Source organism: Hippoglossus hippoglossus, chromosome 17 (assembly GCF_009819705.1).
Source record: "Hippoglossus hippoglossus isolate fHipHip1 chromosome 17, fHipHip1.pri, whole genome shotgun sequence".
Classification (NCBI taxonomy): Eukaryota; Metazoa; Chordata; class Actinopteri; order Pleuronectiformes; family Pleuronectidae; genus Hippoglossus; species Hippoglossus hippoglossus.
The window spans coordinates 21,042,521-21,068,503 of NC_047167.1; the positions used below are offsets into that span (position 1 = coordinate 21,042,521).

At 42.6% G+C, this 25,983-nt stretch overlaps 2 protein-coding genes and 1 long non-coding RNA gene across 8 annotated transcripts; 1 reads left to right on the top strand and 2 right to left on the bottom strand.

Annotated features, from left to right (window-relative positions):
- Window positions 1-249: 249 nt before the first annotated feature.
- LOC117778448 (purine nucleoside phosphorylase-like) lies at window positions 250-6,358 on the bottom strand. The gene is made up of 6 exons (XM_034614003.1): window positions 6,135-6,358; window positions 4,853-5,022; window positions 4,657-4,760; window positions 3,244-3,419; window positions 2,163-2,353; window positions 250-1,336 (listed from the first exon to the last, which is right to left on the bottom strand). The coding sequence occupies exons 1-6, from the start codon at window positions 6,152-6,154 to the stop codon at window positions 1,116-1,118; spliced, it is 882 nt and encodes a 293-aa protein (XP_034469894.1). The 5' UTR covers window positions 6,155-6,358; the 3' UTR covers window positions 250-1,115.
- A 6,609-nt stretch (window positions 6,359-12,967) lies between these two features.
- On the bottom strand, window positions 12,968-18,156 carry LOC117778452. Its single transcript, XR_004616789.1, has 3 exons — window positions 18,025-18,156; window positions 17,772-17,916; window positions 12,968-13,857 (listed from the first exon to the last, which is right to left on the bottom strand). It is a non-coding gene; the product is annotated as an uncharacterized LOC117778452 (long non-coding RNA).
- Window positions 14,751-21,852, top strand: LOC117778445 (ATP-sensitive inward rectifier potassium channel 10-like). Of its 6 annotated transcripts, none has more exons than XM_034613996.1 (7): window positions 14,751-14,840; window positions 14,929-15,044; window positions 18,923-19,265; window positions 19,869-20,080; window positions 20,358-20,489; window positions 20,605-20,782; window positions 21,117-21,852. In XM_034613996.1, exons 3-7 carry the CDS (start codon window positions 18,923-18,925, stop codon window positions 21,509-21,511), a joined length of 1,260 nt encoding a protein of 419 aa, XP_034469887.1. In that variant the 5' UTR covers window positions 14,751-14,840; window positions 14,929-15,044; the 3' UTR covers window positions 21,512-21,852. The 6 variants fall into 6 exon arrangements, with proteins under 6 accessions (XP_034469887.1, XP_034469891.1, XP_034469886.1 ...); XM_034614000.1 differs by having other exon boundaries at window positions 14,753-14,840; window positions 18,955-19,265; XM_034613995.1 differs by having other exon boundaries at window positions 14,783-15,044.
- The last annotated feature ends 4,131 nt before the right edge of the window (window positions 21,853-25,983 follow it).

Below are 25,983 nucleotides of genomic sequence, written 5' to 3' on the forward strand. Positions count from 1 at the left end.
AGACAACACTCAACTTTCATGATAATCCGTCCACTAGTTTTTCTGCTAACCAACAAACGCTGATGAAAACCTCTTGATGAATTTGCAAACTGCCTATAATAAATGAAAATGCTTCCGTGCAGCATGGCAGTTAGGTTCTGGTAATTTGATTAACAAATACAAATATATTTAAAGACATGTAACCACTCAAATTACAAAAAAACGGACTATTAACTTTATAAAATAGGCTGGATTTCTCCTCTTCTGAATTGGGTCTCGTACATCCCACAGCTAAAAACACACCATGACCTTTCCCTTATGAACGTAGCTCACAAAGACAACACTGTTTTCTTTGCTGAGTCTTTTTTATTTAGAAAAAGTAGATTCCCAGTGTCTACAGTCTTCAGATTAGTACCTCTAAGAGAAATTAGTACCTCTAAGAGAAAGCACAAGCAGGCTGTTGGTTAACAGTGATTAGAAGTGCAGGTTTGAATCCAATCTACACACTTTGGTAACTTTCACCGTGCAGGACATCCTCCCTTTCTTCAACTAAATGTCCATCAAACACAAGATATATTATCAAAACAAATAAAAACACATACTTAACTACATTTTGTTTAAATATCTTATAAAACTTTACATCTTCTTTACAGTAGAAGGAATGATGAAGCAATGCAGCGATGAGTTGGTTTGTTTAAATCCGAATTGGAATATTACAGTTTTCTCGATGGTGGTTATTAACATGCCAGGGAATGTAAAGGACCTGAACCAATACATATTTGACATTGTAAAGTTAGAAATCCCATGTTTCATTGAAACACTACGATTGACTGAACACAGTGCACTACTATGTCTCAGAAGGACTAAGTTAGGATCTGTCTGCAAAAGACCCGAAACACCTAAAAATGATCAATGAATAACAAATGGAGGAATGTATTTAAAAAAGAGGAGCAGGGTTCATGATCTTAAGACCTGATGCAGTGAGTGGAAACTGTTCTAAAAGTAGGTTTTGCTAATAAAGTCGTTAATGAAGCTCGGCAGGTTTGAAGCAGAGATTTTGCAGCGTTCTAACAAAGATGGTAAGATGAAGCAGGCGAGCTGATCTGGGACCAGGCACCGTGGTGCCAGTCGCAGGCTCAGCAGCTGTTGTTGTTGTGCTGCTCCAGCCGAGCCACGATGGTGGTCACCAGCTTCTCCAGGTGCTCGGCCCTCTGCCTGCCCGTCTCCAGCACCTCTTCGTGGTTGGTCCTCTTCTGGCTGTCGTAGTCCATCACCGACCGGTTACTGATCAGCGACAGGGCGAAGCAGCGTATCCCGGCGTGGCGGGCGGCGATGACCTCGTGAACGGTGCTCATCCCTGCAGAGAGAAGACGGAGAGAGTGTTTAAGGACATTATAGGAATCAAAGTATCATAAACCATGGCAGGAATAGCATGAAATCATTATTGAATCAGTGCAATGACGTATGAATTACCTGGATTTGCCAAAAACAAGTGTTTCCCATCCCATTTCATCTCTTTATTATAATAGATCACTGGATAACTGACTGTCGGGACTTTCTACTGTGTCACAATACACAGACATATTAGCAGTAAAATATAAAATTACATAAATTGGTACAAATGACACATGACCTCGTTATTTACTCATTAACTATGGTAGTAGCTTTATAATCTGACACTAGGGTGTAAGAAGTGAGCTTACTAGTGATAAAGTAATATTACTATTACTTTAAATACTATTAATACTTTGTGAATGAGTTTGTGAAAAGACTTTGTTAAATGTAAAGTATTAGGATATTTAGGAGGGCAAGGACCAAACCCTTACTTCTGATTGGCTTAGCCTGATACTCTAACCAATCATCTCTCTTCTTGTCTGGACCCAACCCACACAGAGGCCGGGTGGGGGGGTGGGTCTTCGTCCACATTCTTTTTGAATGACACGTCCTGTGACTCGCTTCCTTCTGTTTTAGTCATTTGTGTGCGTTTGTGTGCACGTGAGCTTGTGTTATTACTCCATGACCTATAACTGTACTGAATGAGGAGGATTTTTTTATTGTTGGCTTAAAGGGCTACTTAAGGTTAAAGGGTTAGTTTAAGGGGAAAGATCAGTGTTAAGAGGCCTGAGAATGATTGATGTCACTGAGCATTCATCTGTGTTTGTCTGAGAGATTTACCGACTCACCCACAGCGTCGGCGCCCAGAGTGAGCAGCATGCGGCACTCGGCGATGGTCTCGAAGGATGGGCCTCCGAGGCCGCAGTACACTCCCTCCTTCAGGAAGTCGTTGTAACCCAGCTCCGCTGCCACATCGTGTGCCAGCTGCCGCAGCTCGCGGTCGTAGGCGTCAGACATGCAGGGGAAGCGAACGCCAAACCTGCGGGGAGGAAGATGGTTGTTGAAGTACAACTGTCATCATCTACACAGCAGTGGTACGGAAAGTATGACACAAGTTGGGTGAAAAGACAAATTTCACAACACTACACATGAAGAGGGGGAGCGTGTTTTGACGCAGGGCAGACGACAGCACTCATGACCACTGAGTACGAGGAGCTCTGTCATACCCCTGATGTGTGTGAATCACCGTCTGCTCTTCATCCTTCACGCTGTAAATTCCACAGAATGTCATTAAAGTTGGTCTCCACTTCCTCACGCTGTCGGTTTGGTTTAACTTCAGGGGAGCTGCCACGCATCCATCTTCACAAACAGTCTGTAGTAAATTTACTCTGCAGCCTCAGGTAGATTTGTCTGTAGAAATGAATCAGTTCTGTTCTGATTCTCTGAGGATTCTTGTCAGTGTGTCAAAGTGTCTCTGTGCCGCCGCCTCTGTGAACAACAGACACTCTTGTTGACGCCAGCATCAGATGCGTCAGTTCAGAGTAGGAGCCTTCAAAAAGGCACATATTTCACCAGATGAAGGGGGGGGGGGCTTTGCACAGTGAAGCCATTGTTTGCTTGAAATTGTAAGAAAAATAAGACTTGGTTTTATCTCCAGAGGGGAAATTCAAATGAGAGTGTTTTTTTTCTTTTCTTGAGCAGATGAAACCTTCAGGCAGAATTTATTAATCATAAGAAAATGATGTTTTCTTTGGCGTCCTGAAACACTGAGGAGTCTCTGTTTCAGTGAGAAGTTTGGTCCAAAGCCAAATTATACAGAACATACTCGTTTCTCTGATCATTTAACCGTCAAACATCAGCCACAAGCAGCTTTAAAGATTATGTGCCGTCATAAAACCCTCCCCCCCCTGCGTTTATCCCTCCGCCCACCTGTCGTCGTTGGGTCCGGCCAGAGGGTTGACTCCGGCGAATCCCGGCAGGTTGATGTGGTCCTTGAGGATCATGATGTCTCCCACCTTGTAGTCCTGGTTGAGGCCTCCGGCCGCGTTGGTCAGGATCATCGTCTGCACGCCCATCAGCTTGAACACGCGCGTGGGCAGAGTGATCTGGAGAGCGGCAGGTAGATGTCAATGTAGCATCTTAGTATTGGGGTGTGGATCGATGGTCAAATATCGATACTTCAGATCTCAAACATTTCTGTTCTACGATCAACATTTGAACTCTTCATTAATTTGGGGTAAATTTGTATTTTTGTGGTGGAGAGTCACTACGCAATGAGGAAGAGATATTACCTGGTGTGTAATGCAAGCGGCTGAATAAAGAGGAAGAGGAGGAAAGAGGTTCTGGGGTTAGTTAGCGAGTGTGTAACGTTAGCTTTTGTTTTGGTATCGGCGATAACACCCTTGGTTTTACGGATTGGAGAGGAAATCAGTGGTATCGAACTTCACTGTATTTTAATGCTGAAAGTCTCGCGATCCAGGGGAACACACCACCACTTTAAAACAGAGCCAAAATGGACAAAACATTTCTGGAGGGAACATTTCTGTTTTTTAATCGTACCAAACTAAATACTTCCACTGACACGAGAACATTTGAGGCAGGAAGATCATTTCCGTGTTTACAGCCTCAGGCTGTTTTCAGTTCTTTTTCACTGAACAGGAATGAAATGAAAACAAGCTGCTGATATTTCAGACTCTGATAACTGAGTCATGATCAACATAGACACACAAACACATGAACAACCTCTCACTTGCTTCTCGCCGAGCAGATCGATTTTTATTTGTTCAGGTTTTGAGAAAGTTTGTGTTTTCGGGGGAATCTGCCAGAAAACTCTGAGACTTCCATGAGAACCTCTGAGCAGCTGTGTCTCTGCAGATAACGTTTGGAAATCTGTTTCTCCACAGAGCTCTGGTTTCACTTCTCATGGGAACAACGGAGAAACAAAGTAGTCTCCCGACTGATAACTGTGCACGAGGAAGTTTGTGCACAATGCTTCGCAAACCTGAAAGACAAACGTCTGCGTCTGAGTTTTTGAAAAGTCAGTTTGAGATGTTTTCAGCAGCAGGGACAGTTCATCAGCTGCTCGTTGTTCAGACATGCCCGAAAACGTCTTCATAGACTTGTCTGTATGTGTTTGCTTTCATCACACGCTGCTAACAAGTCATCTGAGACCTGCTCTTATGAGTGCATCGTCTTGTTCAACTCCATCTTCCCTACACATCATGTTGCCCCGTTCACACACACAGGACAGATTTGGTGCAGACTCGAGGACACGTGTTGTGTAGTTGTGTAGTCGACACACCAGGTTTGGACTTTATCGACCGGTGCAGATTTTAAACTCACCTTCTGGATGGGGTAGCCCTCGTACAGGTGGAATCTGCCCTGCATGCAAACACATGGTTTCCCTTTCAGTGTTCCAAACACCAGCTGTCCAGCATGACCATGCACTGCAACACACACACACACACACTCACACTGTTAGACAACACACACACACACAGATTAACAGCTGTGTTTTCCCAGACAGGGTGTTGTTTACCTGTGCTCTGTGGGAAGTTGGGAATGTCGCTGTACTTGAAGACCTGCGGGTCCTTCAGCAACTTGGCCAGCCCCCCCATCCCTGAGCCGCACACGATTCCCACGGTCGGCCGCACTTGTGTCTTGGACATGAGCCAATCCGCTGTGGCCCTGCACTCCTCATAGCTGTCCCTGAGACAGGCAGGAAAACAAAGGTCAGTGGGATGAACTCATGAAGTCATATTTAATTCCTGGATTATATTATATCATATATTATATTACACACCAGGATAAAAGTCATTTTAAGAGACAAAAAGCTCTGTTTAAGATGAAGTGTAAAAAAATGATGTCCTCATTTGACCTCTCTGCATCCACAGGTTAATAACCAGCACGTGACAAGGAGGAATATGTGATTCAACAGGTGGAATTCAGGAGGCGGGCATATCCTGTCCAGTTAATACTGAACTGGAATGAAAATCTTTACTGGTATTGAGTAATCTTTACTGGTGTTGAGCTACGACTGGTTCTATTGTAGTGCAGTGCGTAACGTTCACATCAAGCAGGGAACCGCAACACACCTTCATGATAAGTATTTTCTCAAACACACACACTCACAGACTCACACTCACACATTGTGTGTGTGTGTGTGTGTGTGTGTGTGTGTGTGTGTGTGTGTGTGTAATTTTTAACTAAGTGCAGAAGAACATGAAGTGAACATTAAGAACCAAACTGAAGAAACTGGATTAAGGAGCATCCTGATCTGGTGTCTGACTTCTTTCTGTCCTCCTCCTTTATAAAGATCAAAGTAATAAACTAGTAAGTAACCGACCCCTCAGACTAACGTGGTGATGACTCAGGGTCTGCAGAGCTGTGTGTGTGTGTGTGTGTGTCTGTGTGTGTGGTTGGGGGTGGGGGCTGGAGAGGAGAAATGATGCTGGGGCGCGTTTGGTGCCCACTAGGGGAGGGACCCGGGGTTCGGTGCTGCGCGCTCTTTTATTACCGTTAACGTTACGATTAAACTGTTCCTCTTCCGCGCCATCGTGACGAGGCGGGAGCGCGCTTCTTTCAGTGAACAGTTTAATAATGTGACGTGACGTGAAGGAGACATTTACAACACAGGGTTCACCAGAGAGAACCGAGTACACGTGATGTTTCCGGTTCGAAACGCGCCAAAAGGGACCTGCTGAGGAATCCGGGACGCACACGTAGCAAATGTAGAAATGTGATTAAATGATTAAATGCAACAGGACCAGACACCTTTTCTTTTAAGTAAAGTTATTATAGTAAATCAAATTCTAACTCACCCGCAGACAGACTCGGACATGAGGAAGATGGAAGCGTGATGCTGATGGAGTGCGCCGGTTGATCCGTGTTAAACTGACTCTTTACCCGGGTCTAATGATGGAACTGGTGCCCGGTTTGCGATCCATATATCCCCCCACGCGCCAATGACCACCTCCGGGGCGTCACGGCGCCCATTGGCAGCGGCGCAGGCGTGGCTCGTGCGTTTCCGACACGCTCGTGGTTTCAGCGAACTATGATGCGTTCACGAGCTTCCTCATAAATAAGTGGAATTGATGTGGAAATGAGGGAGTTTTTCATAACTCAGGATGCGTTTTTTTAAATTTCCACATAGAGGACATCTACTAGGAAAATGATAGAATAAAACGAGTATTACTTGGAATGCAACTTCGTTTCCTGTCTTGTGTAACTTACTTCATTTATTCTCTCTATTCTTTCCATTGTTATTTCTATTAGGCGCTGATCCTGAATAACTACGAATAGGCGACACTTTATATTCTTATTTCACATCACTGCAATATTCATTTCTGTGTAATGCAATGGCTAACGGTGTATATTCTGTTTACACTGTATATATTTGTACTTTTCCATTTATATTTATACTTGATGGGTATTTTTTACTGTCCTCTTTGCTGCTGCAACACAGCACATATTTGTGGGACTTATAAAGGATTATCTTATCTTATAATCTTCTTCATAAATATACATTTATTTTTACTGTAGATAGATTTAATTCTCTATAGTTTTATTCTCCGTCCTGTATTATTATTAAGAAATAGAAAATACTTTTATACTGTTTAAGTATGCATTTAAGCTGCATTCTTGTGCTATTATGTCCTACTATAATCTTTAAAGTAGTACTTTAGTTTAGTTTTTATTTATTTTCCTTATTTAGTCTTTGACCATTAATGAGTATTAGCTGTAGGAAATGTCCGACAGTACCTGAACGCACAGATATAGAAGCGCACACAACGTGGACGTGTCGAGTTTGGTTCTGATGCAATAATCCTGCACGAGAACAATGAAACTAAATCAGTTCAAATCAAACAAACAAACATCTGTTTCGTTCACTGAGTTTGCACTTTTTCCAAAATAATAATCAACTCAATATGAAAACTGTCACGATTGATTAAGATTCATTAAACATTTGAGTGGAAACCCCCCAATACACACACACACACACACACACACACACACACACACACACACACACACACACACACACACACACACATGCAACAGGAAAACAGCAACATAATTTAAGGTTGTATTGTTAAGACTAAAATCTATGTTTTTCCTTGTGTGTGTGTCTGTGAAGATGGCAATGAAACTGAACTCTAAACAAATGCAGTAGGTTAGACAGGGGTGGGGGGGGGGGGGGGGGCAGGGGCAGTTTGGGCTGAATATGTGGGAGAATGTGTGGCCTTCACATAGTGACTTTTAGTAGCCGTTGCTGGCTGGTTTTAATCTTGAAGTTGGTTAGTGTATGTGTGTGTGTGTGCGTCACATCGCAGTTCAGTCTCGCACCTGTCTGATAAAGCCTGTTGTGGAGACTGTACATCTGTGGCATACAATACACTGTACTTTAACTTGTTCTCATACCTAACTTACTATATTACAGCCTAAACTCCATTAGCTTTATTCAAACATCACACATACATGAATGCACTGTTTTCTTAAGAAACTGTGACCTACCCTTAGAAAGAATTCAAGCAGCTGCCACTAGGGTCTGAAGGACAGATAGGAAAGGCGTTGTTTTGTCTAGAAAATGTGCATGCCATACTGAAGACTCACAAGCCGTGTTTTAAAACACCAAACCAAACTGTTAGAAATGTGAAGATTTGCCCAGCAACGGTCAGAGGAGGGGCGAAACTGGGAGCGGCTCCTCATCATTGGCGGATTCCAGTGCCAAGGGGCTGGGACCATGCCTGTGCACTAGCCACAGTGACTCCCCCTCATTATTGACCAATGAAGTTCTACCTACTATTATAAATATTGCACCCGCCGTCCGTTCGGGGCGACTCTAGACTACCCCGTGCTGTACGGGGCTGTACGTTCAGTGCCCATAGCTATGTTGTAGCTTTTCATTGCTTCTAAATAAATACTTTTTTAACCAAACCAAGACCGACTCTTCTCATACCTCGGGATAAAAGAACACGACAGTAGATAGAAACCAGATGTAGATCTAGACACCTGGTTTTTAATTATCTGCACACAGACAATATTTGCAGGCGTGTGTGTGTGTGTGTGTGTGTGTGTGTGTGTGTGTGTGTGTGTGGCAGCATACCAGAAATCCCCCATAATACAAATTTAAAACAAAATAAACACTTCACTACCATGGTTTGGCGAATACGTTTCAGATCCTCTGACGCTTACTGCATTTCCAAGAATGAACTTCCACATTCAACTGCTGATTGTTTAGGTTTTCGCTGAATCTGTTCCTCTCTGGTCTGAGGGGGGAGGGGGGGGGGGGGGGGGGGGGGTGGCAGGAGAGGGCAGGACTTCACTACAAGGTTTCAAGGGCTCATGAAATGTGTGTGTTGACATTTTGGACTGAAGGGTGGAACTAGAGGAGAGCGAGAGAGAGACAGACTGAACTGAGGGAGGTTCTGCTCTCAGAAAATGCATTAAATTCATTTATAATTTAATTTAATTATTTTTAAATCTCCCACTAACATGTACGTAGTTATAAACATCTGGTCGGGGTGTTCACAGTTTAATTCATGGAGCTCTGGCCGTTGGAGCTTTGAAGTCAAAAAGTTAATTAATATCTCAAGGAATCATTTTTATCCTGGAATCAACAATTAACTTTACTGGGATGATTGACTGGGATGATTGGCAAGATGTGATAATAAAAAAAAAAGAGAAGCAAAGAGAAATGTGCACGAAAGGCTTTAATGTGTATGTGTATTACTTCTGTGTGTCTGTGTACAGGCATGCATGCATACTTGTGTGTATTCATGTATGCTATGTTTCTCTCTCTCTCTCTCTCTCTCTCTCTCTCTCTCTCTCTCTCTCTCTGTGTGTGTGTGTGTGTGTGTGTGTGTGTGTGTGTGTGTGTGTGTGTGTGTGTGTGTGTGTGTGTGTGTGTGTGTGTGTGTGTGTGTGTGTGTGTGTGTGTGTGTGTGCCTCATACCTGCTGTGGAGGCAGCACAGAGCGGCCACTGTTCTGGTTACTCAGGGTTTATGTAACAGCTGATTTGTAGTCTGACAGTTCTCAGGGCTGTTAAACTGAAGCAGGAATGTTTACTTTGCAAACCGGGAGCAGACACTAGTTAGGTTTCACAGCATCTGTCTGACTTGTGTCCGTCCTGGGAGAGGATCCCTCACACGAGCTCTACACTTCCTTCTCCCCTGTTTTATACAGATTCTTTAGGTAGTTCTTCTTTACTCTTGTTGAAGGACAGACGATGTCGCACCTTGTTAAACCCTCTGAGACAAAGTATGATTGGTGAATATGGGCTATACAAATAAAATGTGATTGATTGATTTATATTTACATACATACATCTTCTGTAGGGTTATTGTTCATTTATCAAGATTCAAAACTTTATTGTCTAATGCAGGTACTAATGGAAATGTATCTTTCATACAATACAAGACAATGCTTAAGAATACACAGAATAAAATATCTGAAATATACAAAATACTGTAAAAAAGTTGACATGTGGCAACTAAAGACTAAATATTAAAAACTAAATATAAAGAGTATCTTAAGTTCCTCCTTCGTCAGTATCAAGCTACACAATGACTCTGGAGATATTACATAATGTCACTGCCTCACAATATTATACTTTCTAAAGCCTCAAAACTTTTTCCTCACCTTCTGCTCTGGATCTGTTTCATTGTGTTGTTGTGAGTATTCATTACATGGGAACTAGTGTAAGTAACAGTAACTTCATCTTATTGTCGAGGAAACAAACTAAGTCGTCTTTAAACCTATAATATGCATTGGTTTTTAAATCTCATGGCTTCATGGAGTGATTGGTTAGTCTGTTATTTTATCTCAGATCCACATTGAATCCACATCCTGTCAATTATTGGATCTACTTTTAATGAAAGTTGATGCCACCGTTCCCAGAGAATGAAAACCCTTTCATTCACTGCCACCTGCTGGTTGTAATCTCCACTCGTCAGGTTATTCATTCTAAATTAGTCAGTATATGACGTTCAAGAAATTTGAGTCGGAAACGTTTATTAATACAATCCTTTCCAGTTTTTCTCAGAAATACATACTGTACAAAAAACAAGTTCACAGTGTGTAATGTTTGAAAATACAAATAGTTATAATTATCCGTCTCTCTAGGGACCCAGTGTGTCCAGATGTGCTGCAGGTCGTTCTCCAGTAGTGATGCTGCTGTGAAGAATAAGATCCATCCCTGACGGTTCGAGGTGTGAAATTATGACGTAGCTTTCTTTCTGCTGAATCTGATCATTTAGTTCAGTATTATTATTTTTGGGTGTTGATTTTGAATTAACGGATCACCCTTCAGGTCATTGCATCACCAGTCATGACTCCCTGATGTTACATCGCTGCTTCCGGGTGTCTTCAGTCTGTGTCTGGTTTGAACTGGTCAGTTGTTAATGGGGTTGATATATCAGCAATGACGCCTGTAAAACAGAACCATTCCAGTGTTTTCCTTTCTGTGGCCTTCGTGGTTTCTCAGTAAACCGTGTGACCAGCGAGTGATGGTGTCACGTTGTGTCAGCACCGAGCTGCCAGAGCTGCTCTCAGTCACGTCTTCATGTGCATTTGATTTCATGCAGTCATGTGTTGTTATCTCTTCTGATCTGAGCCCATAATTTGCTCATCTGTTTATCAGGTGAACGGACGGAGGCTCTTTCAAGGAGGATTTCTGGGAAGTTTTAGTACACACACACACACACACTCACACACTCACACACACACACACACACACACACACACACACACACACACACACACACACACACACACACACACACACACACACACACACCTTTGCTACATCCTCCTGCAAATAAGAAGTGATCATCTGCTGCCCCTTGCTGGCCGAGGTTCTAACTTGCACAAGTGAATCCTGCATCAACAAAACTTGTCCTGAGCTTTGAAGTAGAGACTTTCCTCCTTTATTATTTATATTTATAAGAAATCCAGGAGAGGAAGAAGGAGGTAAAATGCGTCACATTTATTTGATCAGATACTTGGTGATCATCTGCAAAGAAGTAGAACGGAAATCATTTCTTAAAGTATTAATTCATGGGCTATTATTCGTTTATTGATGTTTTACAAATGATTGTGGCTCATCTGTTGAGCTGTAGCAGCGCAGCCACTGAAAGGCGGATGAATACGATTAACACAATGAATGAATAAACGGAAACACAGATAGATTCCAGAACAAATACCAACTTCACGAATTTGTGATGGATCTGAAATGACAGCAGACTTCTAAACTCTCTGTGACCCTGTATGTGTGTGTGTGTGTGTGTTTGTGTTTGTGTCAGTTGTTATCGCCACTGAGGGACCAAGACCAGGGCAGGAAGTGCAGCGAGCAAAACAGCAAATAAATATGCAGGAGACGGGATGGAGGGCAAACTAAAAGGCTGGAAAGGGAGAGAAAGGAGAGTTTCTAAGGATGAATGAAACGGAGGTAAGACCACCAACACCAGCGCTACAATGAGCCAAAAGCACTGACTGACCCCGACACACACACACACACACACACACACACACACACACACACACACACACACACACACACACACACACACACACACACACACACAACCACCACATCCTGATCTCATGTGAGGTGAGATATCATATATATCGCACATACACACACACTCAGTGGAACATGTTGAGGTTTAGAAAGAAGGGCCATCGTCCTTATTAGGGCATGAGAACACACCAAAACCAGCGTTGACCCACATACACACATTGCAAACTTTCCTTTCCTTTCCTTAAAATTGTGTGTGTTCAGAACATAGTTAATCTCCACCACGTAACAACTACTTTATAAACTTAAATAAACGAGTGCAAACATAAGAAATAAGTAGTATTGAGATGGGGCCTTGCTTGTCTCCCGTATTGAAATATTTGGATGGAGGCTCTTCAGGAAACAGCGTTGACCTTGACCACCTCAACACAACAAGGCCTCATCCACTCGTCCCTAAGTCCCTGCACGGTCTCCACATCTCAACCCAACTGAACACCTGCGCAGGAGACGAGTGTTCGACAGCAACAGCAACGTCAGAAACACCAAACCGGTGACCAGACTCTGGGAGAGAGAGAGAGAGAATCTCGGACATATTTGTTACCCATCTGTAACTAACTACCTGTTACTCAACATAGTTAGCGCTTACTGTAAGTGTTATCAGGGTCAGTTCCAGCAAACGATCCACAGTGATGGGAAGACACGCGGCCGATTGTTCTCGTCTCGTTACCCACGGTTTGACCCGGATTCCTCGTAAAGTCAGTGTAACTGTGATGTGCAAGAAATAAACGGGAGTTTGTGTTGAGTGACAGATGTGCTGAGGCAAATTAAAATCAGTTGTAGTCTAGTAGTATTCAGAGCAAGAAGGCTGCTAGTACGTGTATATACATATATGTTAATACGTGCATATGTATGTACTGTATATGAATATGTTCTATTCTACTGTTGACCTTGTGTTAACTTACATATGAGAAATAAAGCTTATTATAGAACTTGAGCTTATGCTTTCAGCCCTGTCTGTTTTTATTTGTGTGTTCGTCATCAGGATTACGCAAATGGATTTTTTACGCAAAACTTGGCGTAAGGATGGGACAAGGGCCAAGAAAGAACCCATTCCGATGAGTCATGGATCTGGACAAAGCTGTGCAACAAAGGACTTTCGGGAAGTTTTTTTGACATTTTCATTAATTTAGTTACTGAGTATGTGCCAAATAAAAATCTGGATCTAGTCGACTGAAATATGGCTTCATAAAGAGACTGTTGGGCCTTGGAGGAGTTTAGTTCAGTATATTTTTAGCGCTTTACTTGACATAGTTTTGCTTTAACAGAGCACGTTACAGTGGGAGGTTTATACAGTGAAATGCGGGTAGATTAGATGAAACAATGCATCTTCCAGGTGACATAAAACCATAAAACTGAGGTAAAAGTCTTACTTCCACAGTTTCGGTGCCATGACAACAAATGGCCACCCTGTCGTCCTAAATGAGCGCCCTTGTGTGTATTGGGCTGAGCTGTACATAATCGAACACTGTGAAGTAAACTGACAGAGGAGGAGATCTGGCTCGGCTAAATGACCGACTTGTGTTGGCTGACAGTCGTCTGGCTCCACCGTCCCTACTCAGCTCTCAATAAGGAACTCAGACAGTTTGAATCAATAAGTCGCGGTGCAACTCCTTCTGAGCACAGAGCATCAATCGTGTTTGCAGATTTTGTCTCATTTCTCCTGATCTTTAATGCATTACCCTGATAACCTATAATCATGCTGATGTTTCTGCTTCTTCTCTTCTTTAAGGGGGAAAGATGCAGATTGTTTCTTCCCACAATGCAACGCGGTTCCTCTCATGCAGGTTCAGATTGCATGACGATCAGCTGTAGACCCTTCCTCATCATGAGGCGATGCACAGTGTCGGCCGCTCTCTCTTCGCTAATTGGTCGGCTTGACTTTGCTGGGGCCCCTGATGCATGGCTCGTCCATATCGACGACCATCTTCACAGCTCTATTCCCTTCCAGTTCTGAGGATGGAGTTCCCTGGATAAATGGAAGAAAGTGAAACACAAGATATAATGCACCCTTCATGTTTTCTAATATCCATCCCTGTAGGTACATGACCAGTGCAAAAAATACCCCAAAATATATATAAAAAAACCACTTTCTGAACTTTGTAGCGGGATCACTCACAGGGACTCTTTAGCACGTTTGACCAGTGGCCCTCATCAACTCCATCCACCTCTTCCTCTTTCAGTTAAATAATGCTTTGTCACCCTCTCCTGAGGCAGAATGAGGGGCGGTATTCACCTCACGGATGTCCCTCTTCATGTGTTTGAGCTTCACAGGACGCTCCGTACAGACGCGCTTGGACACAGCAAAGGCCGGGCACAGGCGCAATGAATAGAGGGCTCTGTGGTGCCCCCTAAAAGAGTGTTTGTGTGTTTGTGTGTGCTGCAGGGGGTAGTTTGTTGCGGCAGTTTGTGGACAATGTGCATGTGAGGCCCCCAAACATGTGCGTGTGTGCGTGTGTGCGTGGGTGTGTGTTGCTTCCTTTGGACTCAGCGAAGGAGTGATGCAACAACAAATGCAGCAAAACATGTTTGAAAAAGAAAATGTAAAATATTGAACCCCCCGGCTCTTTGAGGCCAAATTTCTGCAGAGGCTCCATTATGATGCCTTTGTGATCACTTTTATTATCCTGAAAGTGAACTGAGACTGGAGGGAGTGGCGATCAGTTATTACAGCAATTACCCAGACGTGAGCGGGACACAACAGGAATTCAGGAGTGAGAGAGAGAGAGAGAGAAAGAGAGAGAGAGAGAGAGAGAGAGAGAGAGAGAGAGAGAGAGAGAGAGAGAGAGAGAGAGAGAGAGAGAGAGAGAGAGAGAGAGGGGGAAAGAGAGGGGGAAAGAGGGGGAAAGAGTAAAAGTGAGAGAGGGATGCCTCTTATAAAGCCAAGTCCTGTCTCCAAGGGGAGAATTTGCGAGCAGTGAGTCCGGGCTTCGGGTCAGAAACAGGAGCCCGGTAAGCAAGTGACCCGCACCAATAATTCTCCTTAATGGTGTATCAATGTCCGGGGATGCAGGCTGCTGAAGCCATTGTTCCCGCACAGTTTCAGGCCCAGTTGTGTCCTGTGACAACAAAGCAGACATGTGGACGAGAGGCTGAGGCTCCGGGCTCCTAACTCTTCTCTGCACCGGTCAGTTAGGTCGCAAACCCTCCTGCAAGGTAAGAACTCCATCTCACAGCAGAGCGCAGGGCAAATGACTAAGATTGGTGAATAAATCAAATGTCTTGAATGCAACATAATTGATTTGTTTCCTAAATGAATGAATGAAGACTCTCTGACAGGTAAGTTTCTCATTTGCTCAAACGTGTCTAATTATCTATTCTGGTGAGAAATGTGCATATTGTTGTACAGATTCGTAATTTGTAGAATTACGTTTAATTTATTGTAAACTGTTTATATATTTGCATGAATTAAACTGGTAATTAGAATCATTACAGTTGTAAATGCATACAAATTGTTAAAAAAATTATGATAACATAAATGTCAGTAAGTGGGACCAAACCAATACAAACTACATAAAACAATTAGGTAGTTCAAAGGTCATATTTACCTGGTTTTAAAACCGTCCTCTAGATAATCCTCAGTGGTTATTTCATGCAGAGACAGGTTTTCACCTCCACATGTGAAAACATCTGGCCATTCAGAGATGTGCTGAAGCTGGAGCTGGGGTTATGAAAAACGAAAACATCTGGTCGACGTTCACATCTGGTCAGAAAATTTTATAAAAATACGATCTGTCACACAAGCCAACATGATTTCTTTATACATGCTATGAATAATAAAAAATAAAAAAAACATATAAACTCTAAAATTATTGATCATTAGACTTTACTGTGTATTTATCTCTAATAATTGTTAATATTCTGTGTATTCTAGTCTTCAAAATAAATCAATTACTGCATCCAGACAATATTTACGCTTTCCTAAGAGTTTTGTATTTCTCTAACTTACTTACTTTTCTAACTCACTTTAGTTTCCTACATTGAACAGTTTTTGGCAAATCCAATAATTGTGTTGTCGTGGGTGTAACAGTCTGAAACACTGAGAATCAGAAAAGCACCGGGTGAAATAAAATGAAACAAGGAGATGGAGGAGTTATTTTCTGTTCTATAAATAATTATACATTAAGTGAACAAAAACAGGGAATAGTTTTTTTTTAAATAAATTAATCTCATCTCACCAGGATGACTGATGATGAATGATGAATTATAGATTTGCAGTAAAAGAAGGAAAGAAAGAGAATGAGAAATTGAGGAAGGTAAGAATGAAACAAACAGATGGGGAGAAAGAAAAAGTGTGTGCGTGTGTGTGTGTGTGTGTGGTGTGTGTTTGTGTGTGTGCGCATGTGTGTATGAGGGGGAGACGGAGGGGGATTACCCCTCACTCCAGAATACTAACGAGGGCCTTTGTCACAGATCTCTTTCTCTCTCCCTTCCTCTCTTCCGTTCTCTCGTTCTCCCTTTCACTCATCTCTCTCTCTCTGTCTCTCACCCACCCACACACACACCTACCCACCCACACACCCACACACACACACACACACACACACACACACACGTTATTGCACACAAACTCACATACATGCAAACAAAATCACACATGTACACCTCCATGTACACTTCTCTCTCTCTCACACACACACACCATGGAAATACACATGTAATTGCAATACTATTCACACATAATCACACATAATCACACACACACACACACAGACACACACACACACACACACACACACACACACACACACACACACACACACACACACACACACACACACACACACACACACACACACACACACACGGATGGGCACAGAGTCGTTTTTGTCAATGGTGTCTTTTGTTTCTTTTATCTTGGCTTCAAACAAAGCATTCCTGTGTACACAGAGGGGAGAGAGAGAGAGAGAGAGAGAGAGAGAGAGAGAGAGAGAGAGAGAGAGAGAGAGAGAGATGGAAGGAGAGAGAAAGAGGAAAGTAGAAAGAAAGAAAGGGAGAGAGAGAGAGAGAGGGAGAGAGAGAGAGAGAGGGAGATCAGAAAAACATTGAGCGCTCTTTTGTTTGGCCAGAGAAAAAGTTTTGATTCACCTTTTGGATGTGGCTCGCGGTACAGTAAAGTGTTCGTGTTGCCATGGAGATGGAATACATCCTACTGGAGAGGTTGGTCCAAAGAAATATGTTTATATTTCTTCTCACACTCACTTACTCCCATCTACTGTATTATCATCCACCTGATATGCCTGTAGTGGGAGCTGTGCGTGTGTGTGTGTGTGTGTGTGTGTGTGTGTGTGTGTGTGTGTGTGTGTGTGTGTGTGTGTGTGTGTGTGTGATGTGGATGATTTGGGCGAGAAATCGTTGCAGGGTTGAAAGAGTGAAGTTTTTCAATGGTGTCATTGTGATTATGGAGCGTTTGAGGGGCTCACGCTTGCATAATCACAAAAGTGTGAGGTAATTAAAGCTGATTGATGACATAATCCACGGTCAGCAGGGCAGAGGGGCTATTTTTGATTTACACTACATGGATAGAAATATATGTAAAGTTGATGGAAACGTTTTTGAAGGATGAGCACTTTTCCTTTTTTTAATACAGGACTTTTGTTTGTAAGGAAATATTTGTACGTTGTTGTACAGGTACTTTTACGTATCTGAGTACTTCTTTCACTTTTGGTTAACGCCCCGATATCAGTGCTCATTCTTCACCAGAGCTTTTGTAGCTGAATGGGATCAAATCTCTGTCTCCGTCTCTGAAATCCTGTTGAACTCCTGAATCCAGAACAGAGGAGGCTCGAATGAGATTTTCAACAATCCTATTCAAGTGTCATTTTTAGGGTGTCCGCATACTTATGGCCACCGTTAACCTTTGGAAAGCACAGCAGCACGTACCTGAGTCCCAGGCTGAGAAGCAGGCCACCAGAAAGCCCAACTTTGGCCCTTTTCCTACCAAACTCTTACAGCCGTCTCCAGTTTCCTGTGAGAAGTTCAGTCTTTGTCCACTAACAGCTTCTTTAGTTAGAATCAACAGTAGCGCCTTTAAAAAAACAAAACAAGAAAAACTTTATCCAGATAGACGTCTAAGTTCAGATGTTCTTTTACCTTAATTGACTCATTCAGCGCTCTCCTCTCTCCTCGGACTCACAAGTGAGACTCTGTGTGGACAGGTTTGTCGGGTTAATGCTGCATATCTTCATCCTAATTCGACTCTTCTTTCTTTTCTCTTTCCTCCTCCTTATCTTCCTCCTTTGTGGCTCATCCTCTTCCTGCTGGCCTGCATGATATGTTGGAAGTAAGTGAGCGTCAGGGTGTGTGTGACAAGGGAGGACGGTAACTAATCTCCTGGAGCGCATGTTAACACAGGGCCTAAATGTTTGACTTCCATACAGAGTAAAGCATTAAAAAACTCATATTACTCTAGCATGTGTTGCAGGTTGGGGATATATATTGATTTTCTCTACACTGAGACAATATATAGACAGGGGCATGGCCACAAGTTAGGGGGCTTCCCTCCGACTTGAGAGTCCCCCTGATTACGCGATTTGAGAATCTCCTTCAATTCTATTATCAGCTTTGTACATGAGACACCATGTGGGACACCCCCCTGCAACAAGCTGTCTGCTATAGCTGAGTAAATTGTAGAGAGGAAATGTCTCTGATGCAGGTGTCCTTTGCCTGAGGCCCCCCAAATCCCCTGCTGATTAAAAACTGCTTTGTAATTTAAAGAAACAGATTAGTTTTGTTCTATTTGACTTTGGTACGCATGAAAAGATTTACATAATTTCTGGTTTAAGATGAATTTCCCCTGAGAGGAAAAGCAGATGGCGGCAGGGGAATTTACCAAAGCTGCAAATCATTGTGGGAAGTTTCATGTTTTTTACAGATCACACTGATGTTGTGAATGTTGTTGTTTCTCTTCTCCACCCAAATGTTGTTTTTAAGGAAGTAAAGAATTCCCTTGCAGCCCTTCTAATCTCAAATGAGTGTAATAATACACACTGACCATTTAACTAAAATAATCTAAGTTTTTTGTTGTCCACTAGATGACGTCTGCCACACCTCCCTCCTCTCGTAGCTCCTCTCCTCAGAAGGTTTGCCACTCGCAGACACAGACGGACGTTTTGAAACCTTTGCTGGGCGGCGTTTCCGGAGCGAGCGGGACTCTGAGGAAGAGGAGGCGTGTTCTGTCGAAGGATGGGCGCAGCAACGTGCGGATCGAGCACATCACCGGGCGGAATGCTCTGTACATGCGTGACCTCTGGACGACGTTCCTGGACATGCAGTGGCGCTACAAGTTCTTCGTGTTCACGGCGACCTTTGCAGGGACCTGGTTCCTGTTCGGGGTGCTGTGGTACCTGGTGGCACTGGTGCATGGAGACCTGCTGGGTGAGAGAGGAGGGGTGTTGTCAATTGGTTCATGTGCAGTTCATCGTGAAACATAACGACACATCTGAAAAAAAATGAAGCCAAATTAAATTAGATGGGAGTGCTGGTTGGATTCTGATACAGGGGTTGGGCTGTTTCCCAAACACAATAAAGTCTCATTACGATTAACAACAGCTCATCTGTTAACATGGATGGTGGATTTCCACTTCTTCCAAGCCAAAATGTCATAGTTGCTGCCATCTTATGCTTTTGACTCGTTTTGTAAACATCAAATAACTAATAGAACCCAATCTATCATCCGTATGATAAGAACTATACCTAAAATGACAGAAAATATCATTGAGAAAAAGTTACTGACGTGTACTCTGAGTTTTGCCATGTCCCATCTACAAACATGGAGCGAAAGAGTGTAATTACCTTTCACTGTAGCAAATAAAGCCTAAGGTTTAAATGGTGTTGCACCTGATCTAAGCACGTTTTCATGTCAGACACGTATTCTGCCGCCCGAAATGTTTTGTTTTTCGGACATTAAAATGACCTGAATCTCACAAGAAAATGTACAGAGGTAAAAATACAAAACTATGTTGCGTCGTGTTTCTCCAGAGTTCGACCCTCCGTCGAACCACACACCCTGCGTGATGCAGATGCAGACCCTGACGGGAGCCTTCCTCTTCTCCCTGGAGTCCCAGACAACCATTGGCTACGGCTTCCGCTGCATCACTGAAGAATGCCCAGCGGCCGTCATCCTCCTCATTATCCAGCTGGTCCTCACCATGCTGATGGAGATCTTCATCACTGGAACCTTTCTGGCCAAGGTAGCCGATAACATGCAGCTGCAGATACTGTGTGTGTTCATGATGAGATTTTCATTGATTCTACTGCAGACAATAAAGCAGCTTTCAGTCATGCACCGAATTTATTATAAATTCAGGAGATTATGTGGAGGGGCTGTATGTGAGAACGCAAATTTGCATTATTCGCAAAACTCCGGATAATGTCTGGAGGATTCACGACTGAGCGATAGGAACATATATGACAGTTATCGAAGATTTTCCAACAGAAACTAGAAGTTAACAAGGTTTCTCTGGTCAGGTTGCTCGACCCAAAAAGCGAGGAGAGACGGTAAAGTTTAGCCAACATGCTGTGGTGTCCACGCATGAAGGTCGCCCCTGCCTGATGATCCGAGTGGCCAACATGCGCAAGAGCCTTCTGCTTGGGTGTCAGGCAAGTGTGCAGTACTTAGATATACTGTAAATATTGTAAACCTACTGACAGTGAGCGATTTGTCCGTTGGTGAATGAATTTATCTAAAACAGCTCGTGCACGTTGTTCCCGCCAGGTGAGTGGAAAACTGCTCCAGACGTCTCTGACCAAGGAGGGCGAGACGGTTCGTCTGGACCAGAGGAACGTCCCCTTCCAGGTGGACACATCCAGTGACAGCCCCTTCCTCATCCTGCCCCTCACCTTCTACCACATCATCGATGACAACAGCCCCCTGCGGGCCTGGGCAGCCAAGGGTGAGTTTGGCGGTGAGGGCAGTAGATTTAGTGTAGAAACCTTCTCCTCAACAGCTTCCTGATATTTGAAAATCACAATCCATCGAGCACTTCATGGGCCGACTGGCCTGGTGAACAACAGGTGAAGAAGCAGGATTTGAACGTCTCTCTTGAACATTTCACATGTCTAAAACCATAAATGTATCCAAGGTGAGACTGTCACTACTGGTGGTCCAGATCTCCACTGAGTGCCTTCAACTTTACTTTAGAATTTTTAATAATTCCTACTTCCTCCGCCTCTTCTTTTTAAACCCTCCAATGTGCCATTTCCTCACATCTCATTTACCTCCTCCAGGTGGGGGCTGGACAGATCCAGAACTGGCTGACTTTGAGCTGCTGGTGATCATGAGCGCCACGGTGGAGCCGACCTCCGCCACCTGCCAGGTCCGCACCTCCTACCTGCCCGACGAGATCCTCTGGGGCTATGAGTTCCCCCCCGTAGTCTCCCTGTCCCCATCAGGTAAATACGTAGCGGACTTTGCCTTCTTCGACAAAGTGGCCAAGACCAAGACCACGCCCATCTTCAAACCATCCAGCCCCCAGCACGAGTACCAGAGCAACGGGGGCGGGACTGTGCCCGACTTGTCCGATCCAGAGAAGATCCGTCTGGAGCAGAGCTACAGGGAGCGAGGGGAGGAGCGTGGCCGGGTCAGAGACACTCCTCTCAGTGTTCGCATCAGCAATGTGTGAACAGTCGACCGGATGAGAAGGGAGAGACTGCGAGAAACTGCCAAGTTCAGTGTCAACAGCAAATCACTGAAACATCATATCAAAGCAGCTTTGGACTCTGGCTTCTTTAGACGTTTTGGAACTTGTATCAGAGAGAGAGATTTGGTTTCTCAGTAGCACCAAAACATGCAGGAGGCTAGAGTGAACTGTCGACCACTGTATGGTTTGTCATACATCTGCTGGGATAATACAACACTGTGTTGACTGTATTCATGTGAGGGCATAACCCACTACCTAACAGCCACTACTACATATACTGAATACACTGTTAAAGACGTAATAGGTTGGATTATTTATTAAAACAAAACAGGAAGGGCGCAAAACCTCCACTTACGCTAACGCCCTATGTCTAACTATGTTAAAGAAAGAGAAGAACATTTATGGACCTGGCTGTTTACTCTGGAGACCCAGCAGCCAAGCAAATACTTATAAATACTTAAATACTTATAAATATCAGTCCCCCACACATACCTGATTTTTTCCCAGGAATTAATCTCGGGGAAATCAACAATAATCACAAGGTAAAAAATGTATTCCTCGATCGACTCCCTGAACTAGAGCTGCACCAAAATTGAATGGCTTCCGTCCTGTAGTCTTTGCAGGATCTTGTTCAAGTACAAACAAACAGTCCAACAAAGGGACAGGGGTGGAAACATAACCTCTTTGGCTGAGGTAATAAAGCAAGACGATACAAACGTGCAGAATACAAACCTCCAACATGGCCAACTCGCCATGTTTAAGAAATTCTGGAGCCGCTCCAAACTGCCCCACCTGGCCACAACATTTTTGAAAAACGAATAGAGTAGTTTTTTCCAGTGATCCTGCTGGAAAACAAAACAGAAAAGTGCAGAGAAGATGGAAAGGATTGGTGAGTGTTTGGGTTTTTACCAAATCACAATGAGGAGACATTGACTGTTTTCTTCCATTATATCAAGGGTAGGCAGGTGCGTCAGGGGGGTGGGTGTTAAAGTTTCTGTGATAAAGTGAGCAGGAAACACCCACAGACACTTTGAAGAGTAAAAGCTCCAGCTAACACACACAATACAAACACACCACTCTACACAAAACTATATTTAAAAAGGTAAAATGAGCTCGAGCCTAGTTCTCTTTATACAGTGATAGAGAAAAGCCAGTAACGGGGAAGGAAGCTACATCTACATCTCACCAACCCCCCCCAACCACAACTTATTTTCAGTTTATTTTAGTTTCCTGCTGAGAAGCATCAGAAACCACTTCCAGAAAGCACTGGTGATATGTTAATGTAGCAGGTTCAGAGTTTGAGGTCTACTGTTTATCTCCTTGAGAATTACTGCTGTTTCAAGACAGAACGTTATAGCACTTTATGAACATTATGTACATTTGCACCTAAGGAGGGTTAGCTGCCTACGTGTGTTTGGAACCTAACCTTAGAAGAGAGATGTTTTTAATACTACTCACATATTAAATGTTGATTATTTCCAACAGATGCTTCTTTCCCTAATTAGAACGGTTGTTTCTCCGTCTCAGTGGCTTCAAGCAAACTGACAAATGTCTTTTAATCTGTAGGCGACATGCGTTGATGTAAGTGCCCCTTTGGTAGTTTTACTGTAAATGTTTCCGAAGCTCATTCTCTGTACGTGTGGAAAAGAAGTTGGGATTTTTTTTCTAACACCGTAAAATTAACCGCAGAGGTTTTGTCGAAATCCCCCTCTTTCATTTTTCTTTCTAGACGACAGGGACGTGAAGAGGATGACCAGGTGAGTGCGGAGGGACGAGAATGTGAAAGTGAAATATTGTAAGTCACTGATAATCTGGAACGGAAATGAACAGTGACAGTGTGGTTTCGACAGATGAAGTAAAGACGAGATATGAATGTGTTGGAATCTGTTTGTAACATTTCTTGAATTAACATGGAGCTGTGGAGTGTTATAGTGTTTAAAGTGCAGCTGGAGAGATCGAATGACACAGTTCTCTCTTTAAAACAATTGATGAAATAAAGCTGATGATGACATATTTAAATTCCTGTTTTGTTGTATGTCTTTCAGTGAAAATCCTCGTTAGAAAGCTGAGTATAGCATTTCTGATAACTAAAGTGACTGTGATGCATCTGCATCGCTTCAACATTTCAAAAAATGAAACTAAAACCACACAACTCACACCTTGGTTGTTCCGTTTGTTTGTGAATTTGTTTTTTCCACTCAACACTTTTTATATCAAATAACGATTAAAAACTTATCAGAAAAATGAGCACTTGAACCAAACATCAGTGTGATGAGAACTACCTGAAATGACAGAATACAGTTATTTAACGTCCTTTTTCAATTTTCAGTTTGGTCCATGTCCCGTTCACTAACATGGAAGAGGCAGTGTTTATGAGCCATACTGCAGCCAGCCTCTAGGTGGCGATTGAAATGCTTCACCTTTGAGGAGTGTCATGTCGTAATGTAATTGTAATTTCACTGGTAAGTAATGCAGTTCACTGAAAATTTTAAGTTGAGGAAACTTCAAATAGTGATTAGCCATCTCTTGTTGTAACTAAGGTCACTGAGCAAGTGTATAAATTTATGTATAAATAAATATACAACTTAATATATATAGCACCTTTCAAAACCAAAGTCAACGTGGTTAACAATAACAAAACAAGCAAGATATGTTTATATATTTATATCATATGTCATAACACACATACACATGTTCATATATATCTATATATATATCTATAGATATATATATATATACAGTAGTGTAAAGTAATGGGGTAAAAGTACTCCGTTACAGTACTTAAGTAAAATTATACAATATATGTATATTTTTTCAGTCACCTGAAATATAGCCTGGAGAGAACCATTTTTGATTGTTTTGTTTGTGTGTAGGCCTACTATGAAAAGCACTTTGCATTTTTAATTGTGGTACTTGTACTTTTGATACTTAAGTACATTTCAACACCACATACTTTTGATACTTAAGTACATTTAATATGAGCTACTTTAAGACTTTGACTCAAGTCATTTTCTTACGGGTGACTTTAACGTTTACCGGAATCACTTTCAGGTAAGATATCTGTACTTTTACTCAAGTATGGCTTTCAAGTACTTTATACACCACTGTTTATATATATACAAATGATGTGTGTGTGTGTGGGGGGCGCGTACAACCCATCCATAGAAGCTACCTGTGTTAGCTACTTGTTAGCTACCTGTAGAAACTACCTGTAGACCAACCTCACCGTGCTTAAGTTAATAAACTACCCACGTGTTACGTTATTGTGTTATCGAAGGAGTGTGCGCATTGTCGTGTGTATTAAAGGTTGTACTTCCCATGCACACACACAACGTTCTGACGACGATTGCAGTGTTAGCTGTTTTTGTTAGCATGCTAACATTTAGCTGTAAACTGCTGTGCTAGTTGAATCGGAGCAGCTTCCAGACGTTACAGTTAACGTCAGCCTGTGTGCATGTGACGTTGATCTACAGGAACTCGACACCTCATCTTATTGTGATACACACTTTATTCTCTCTGGTGCTAGTAAGACCCTAAAGTAATCATTCTTTCCTTCCCTTGTGATAAAACACAAAAACCTTGTATATGTATAAATATGATTTGAATTATATTAACTGTTAACAAAGGAGGAATGAACAGTATAATGATGTATTGTTTTTTGAATGAACCCCTCACCACCTAAATCCTGTCAAGTTTGTGGAGAGGGGTGCAGTGAGGGCTTTGTGTAAGTTGCATGTTATGATCAAAACATTATTTCTTGACTTACAAATAGCTAACGATGACGGTTAAATAATGGTAACTTGTGATGTTAATTGAGTCATGTTCTTTATTTTATGCATGCCAGGGTACATGTTATCTTTTATTGTCTTTCCTGTTCTATTCAAAGCTAGGGTGGTATTACTACTTGACAACATTAATTGCTTCAGATTTTGTGAAAGTTTTAAAATTGTTTTAAAATTAAAATAGTTAAATTGATCTTAGATTTGTATGCATTTTGATCTCTTTGTCATGTAATGTGTGCAGAGAAAGTGATCAGAATGTCTGTCTTGACCACCGCAGCAACCCTAGTTAACATGTCTTTGAGCACTGTCTCCTCTCTTAGGTCTGTGCAGTTTTTTAGAATTACTTGAGTGGAACTGGGAAATGTTCTTATCATCATTGGACACCCACTCATCACAGTTGATAACGCTGTCCAGACCAAGTGGCCTAACCCTTCATTTTGTATCTTTCAGACAACTGACGTGCTTGCACACAGAAAGGCCAAAGCTCTCCGAGGTCTGCCTTCCTATTTGAGGGAGGAGCCAGACAACTTTCTGAAGTTGAACACTTCACCCATCCCTCTATCATAGTGGTGTGTAAATAATAAGTATTTTTTTCCTTTTTCGGTGGATCTATCGCTTTTAAGAACTAAAATCATTGGTCCACTAGTGAGCAAGATCAGTATACCTTGGAAG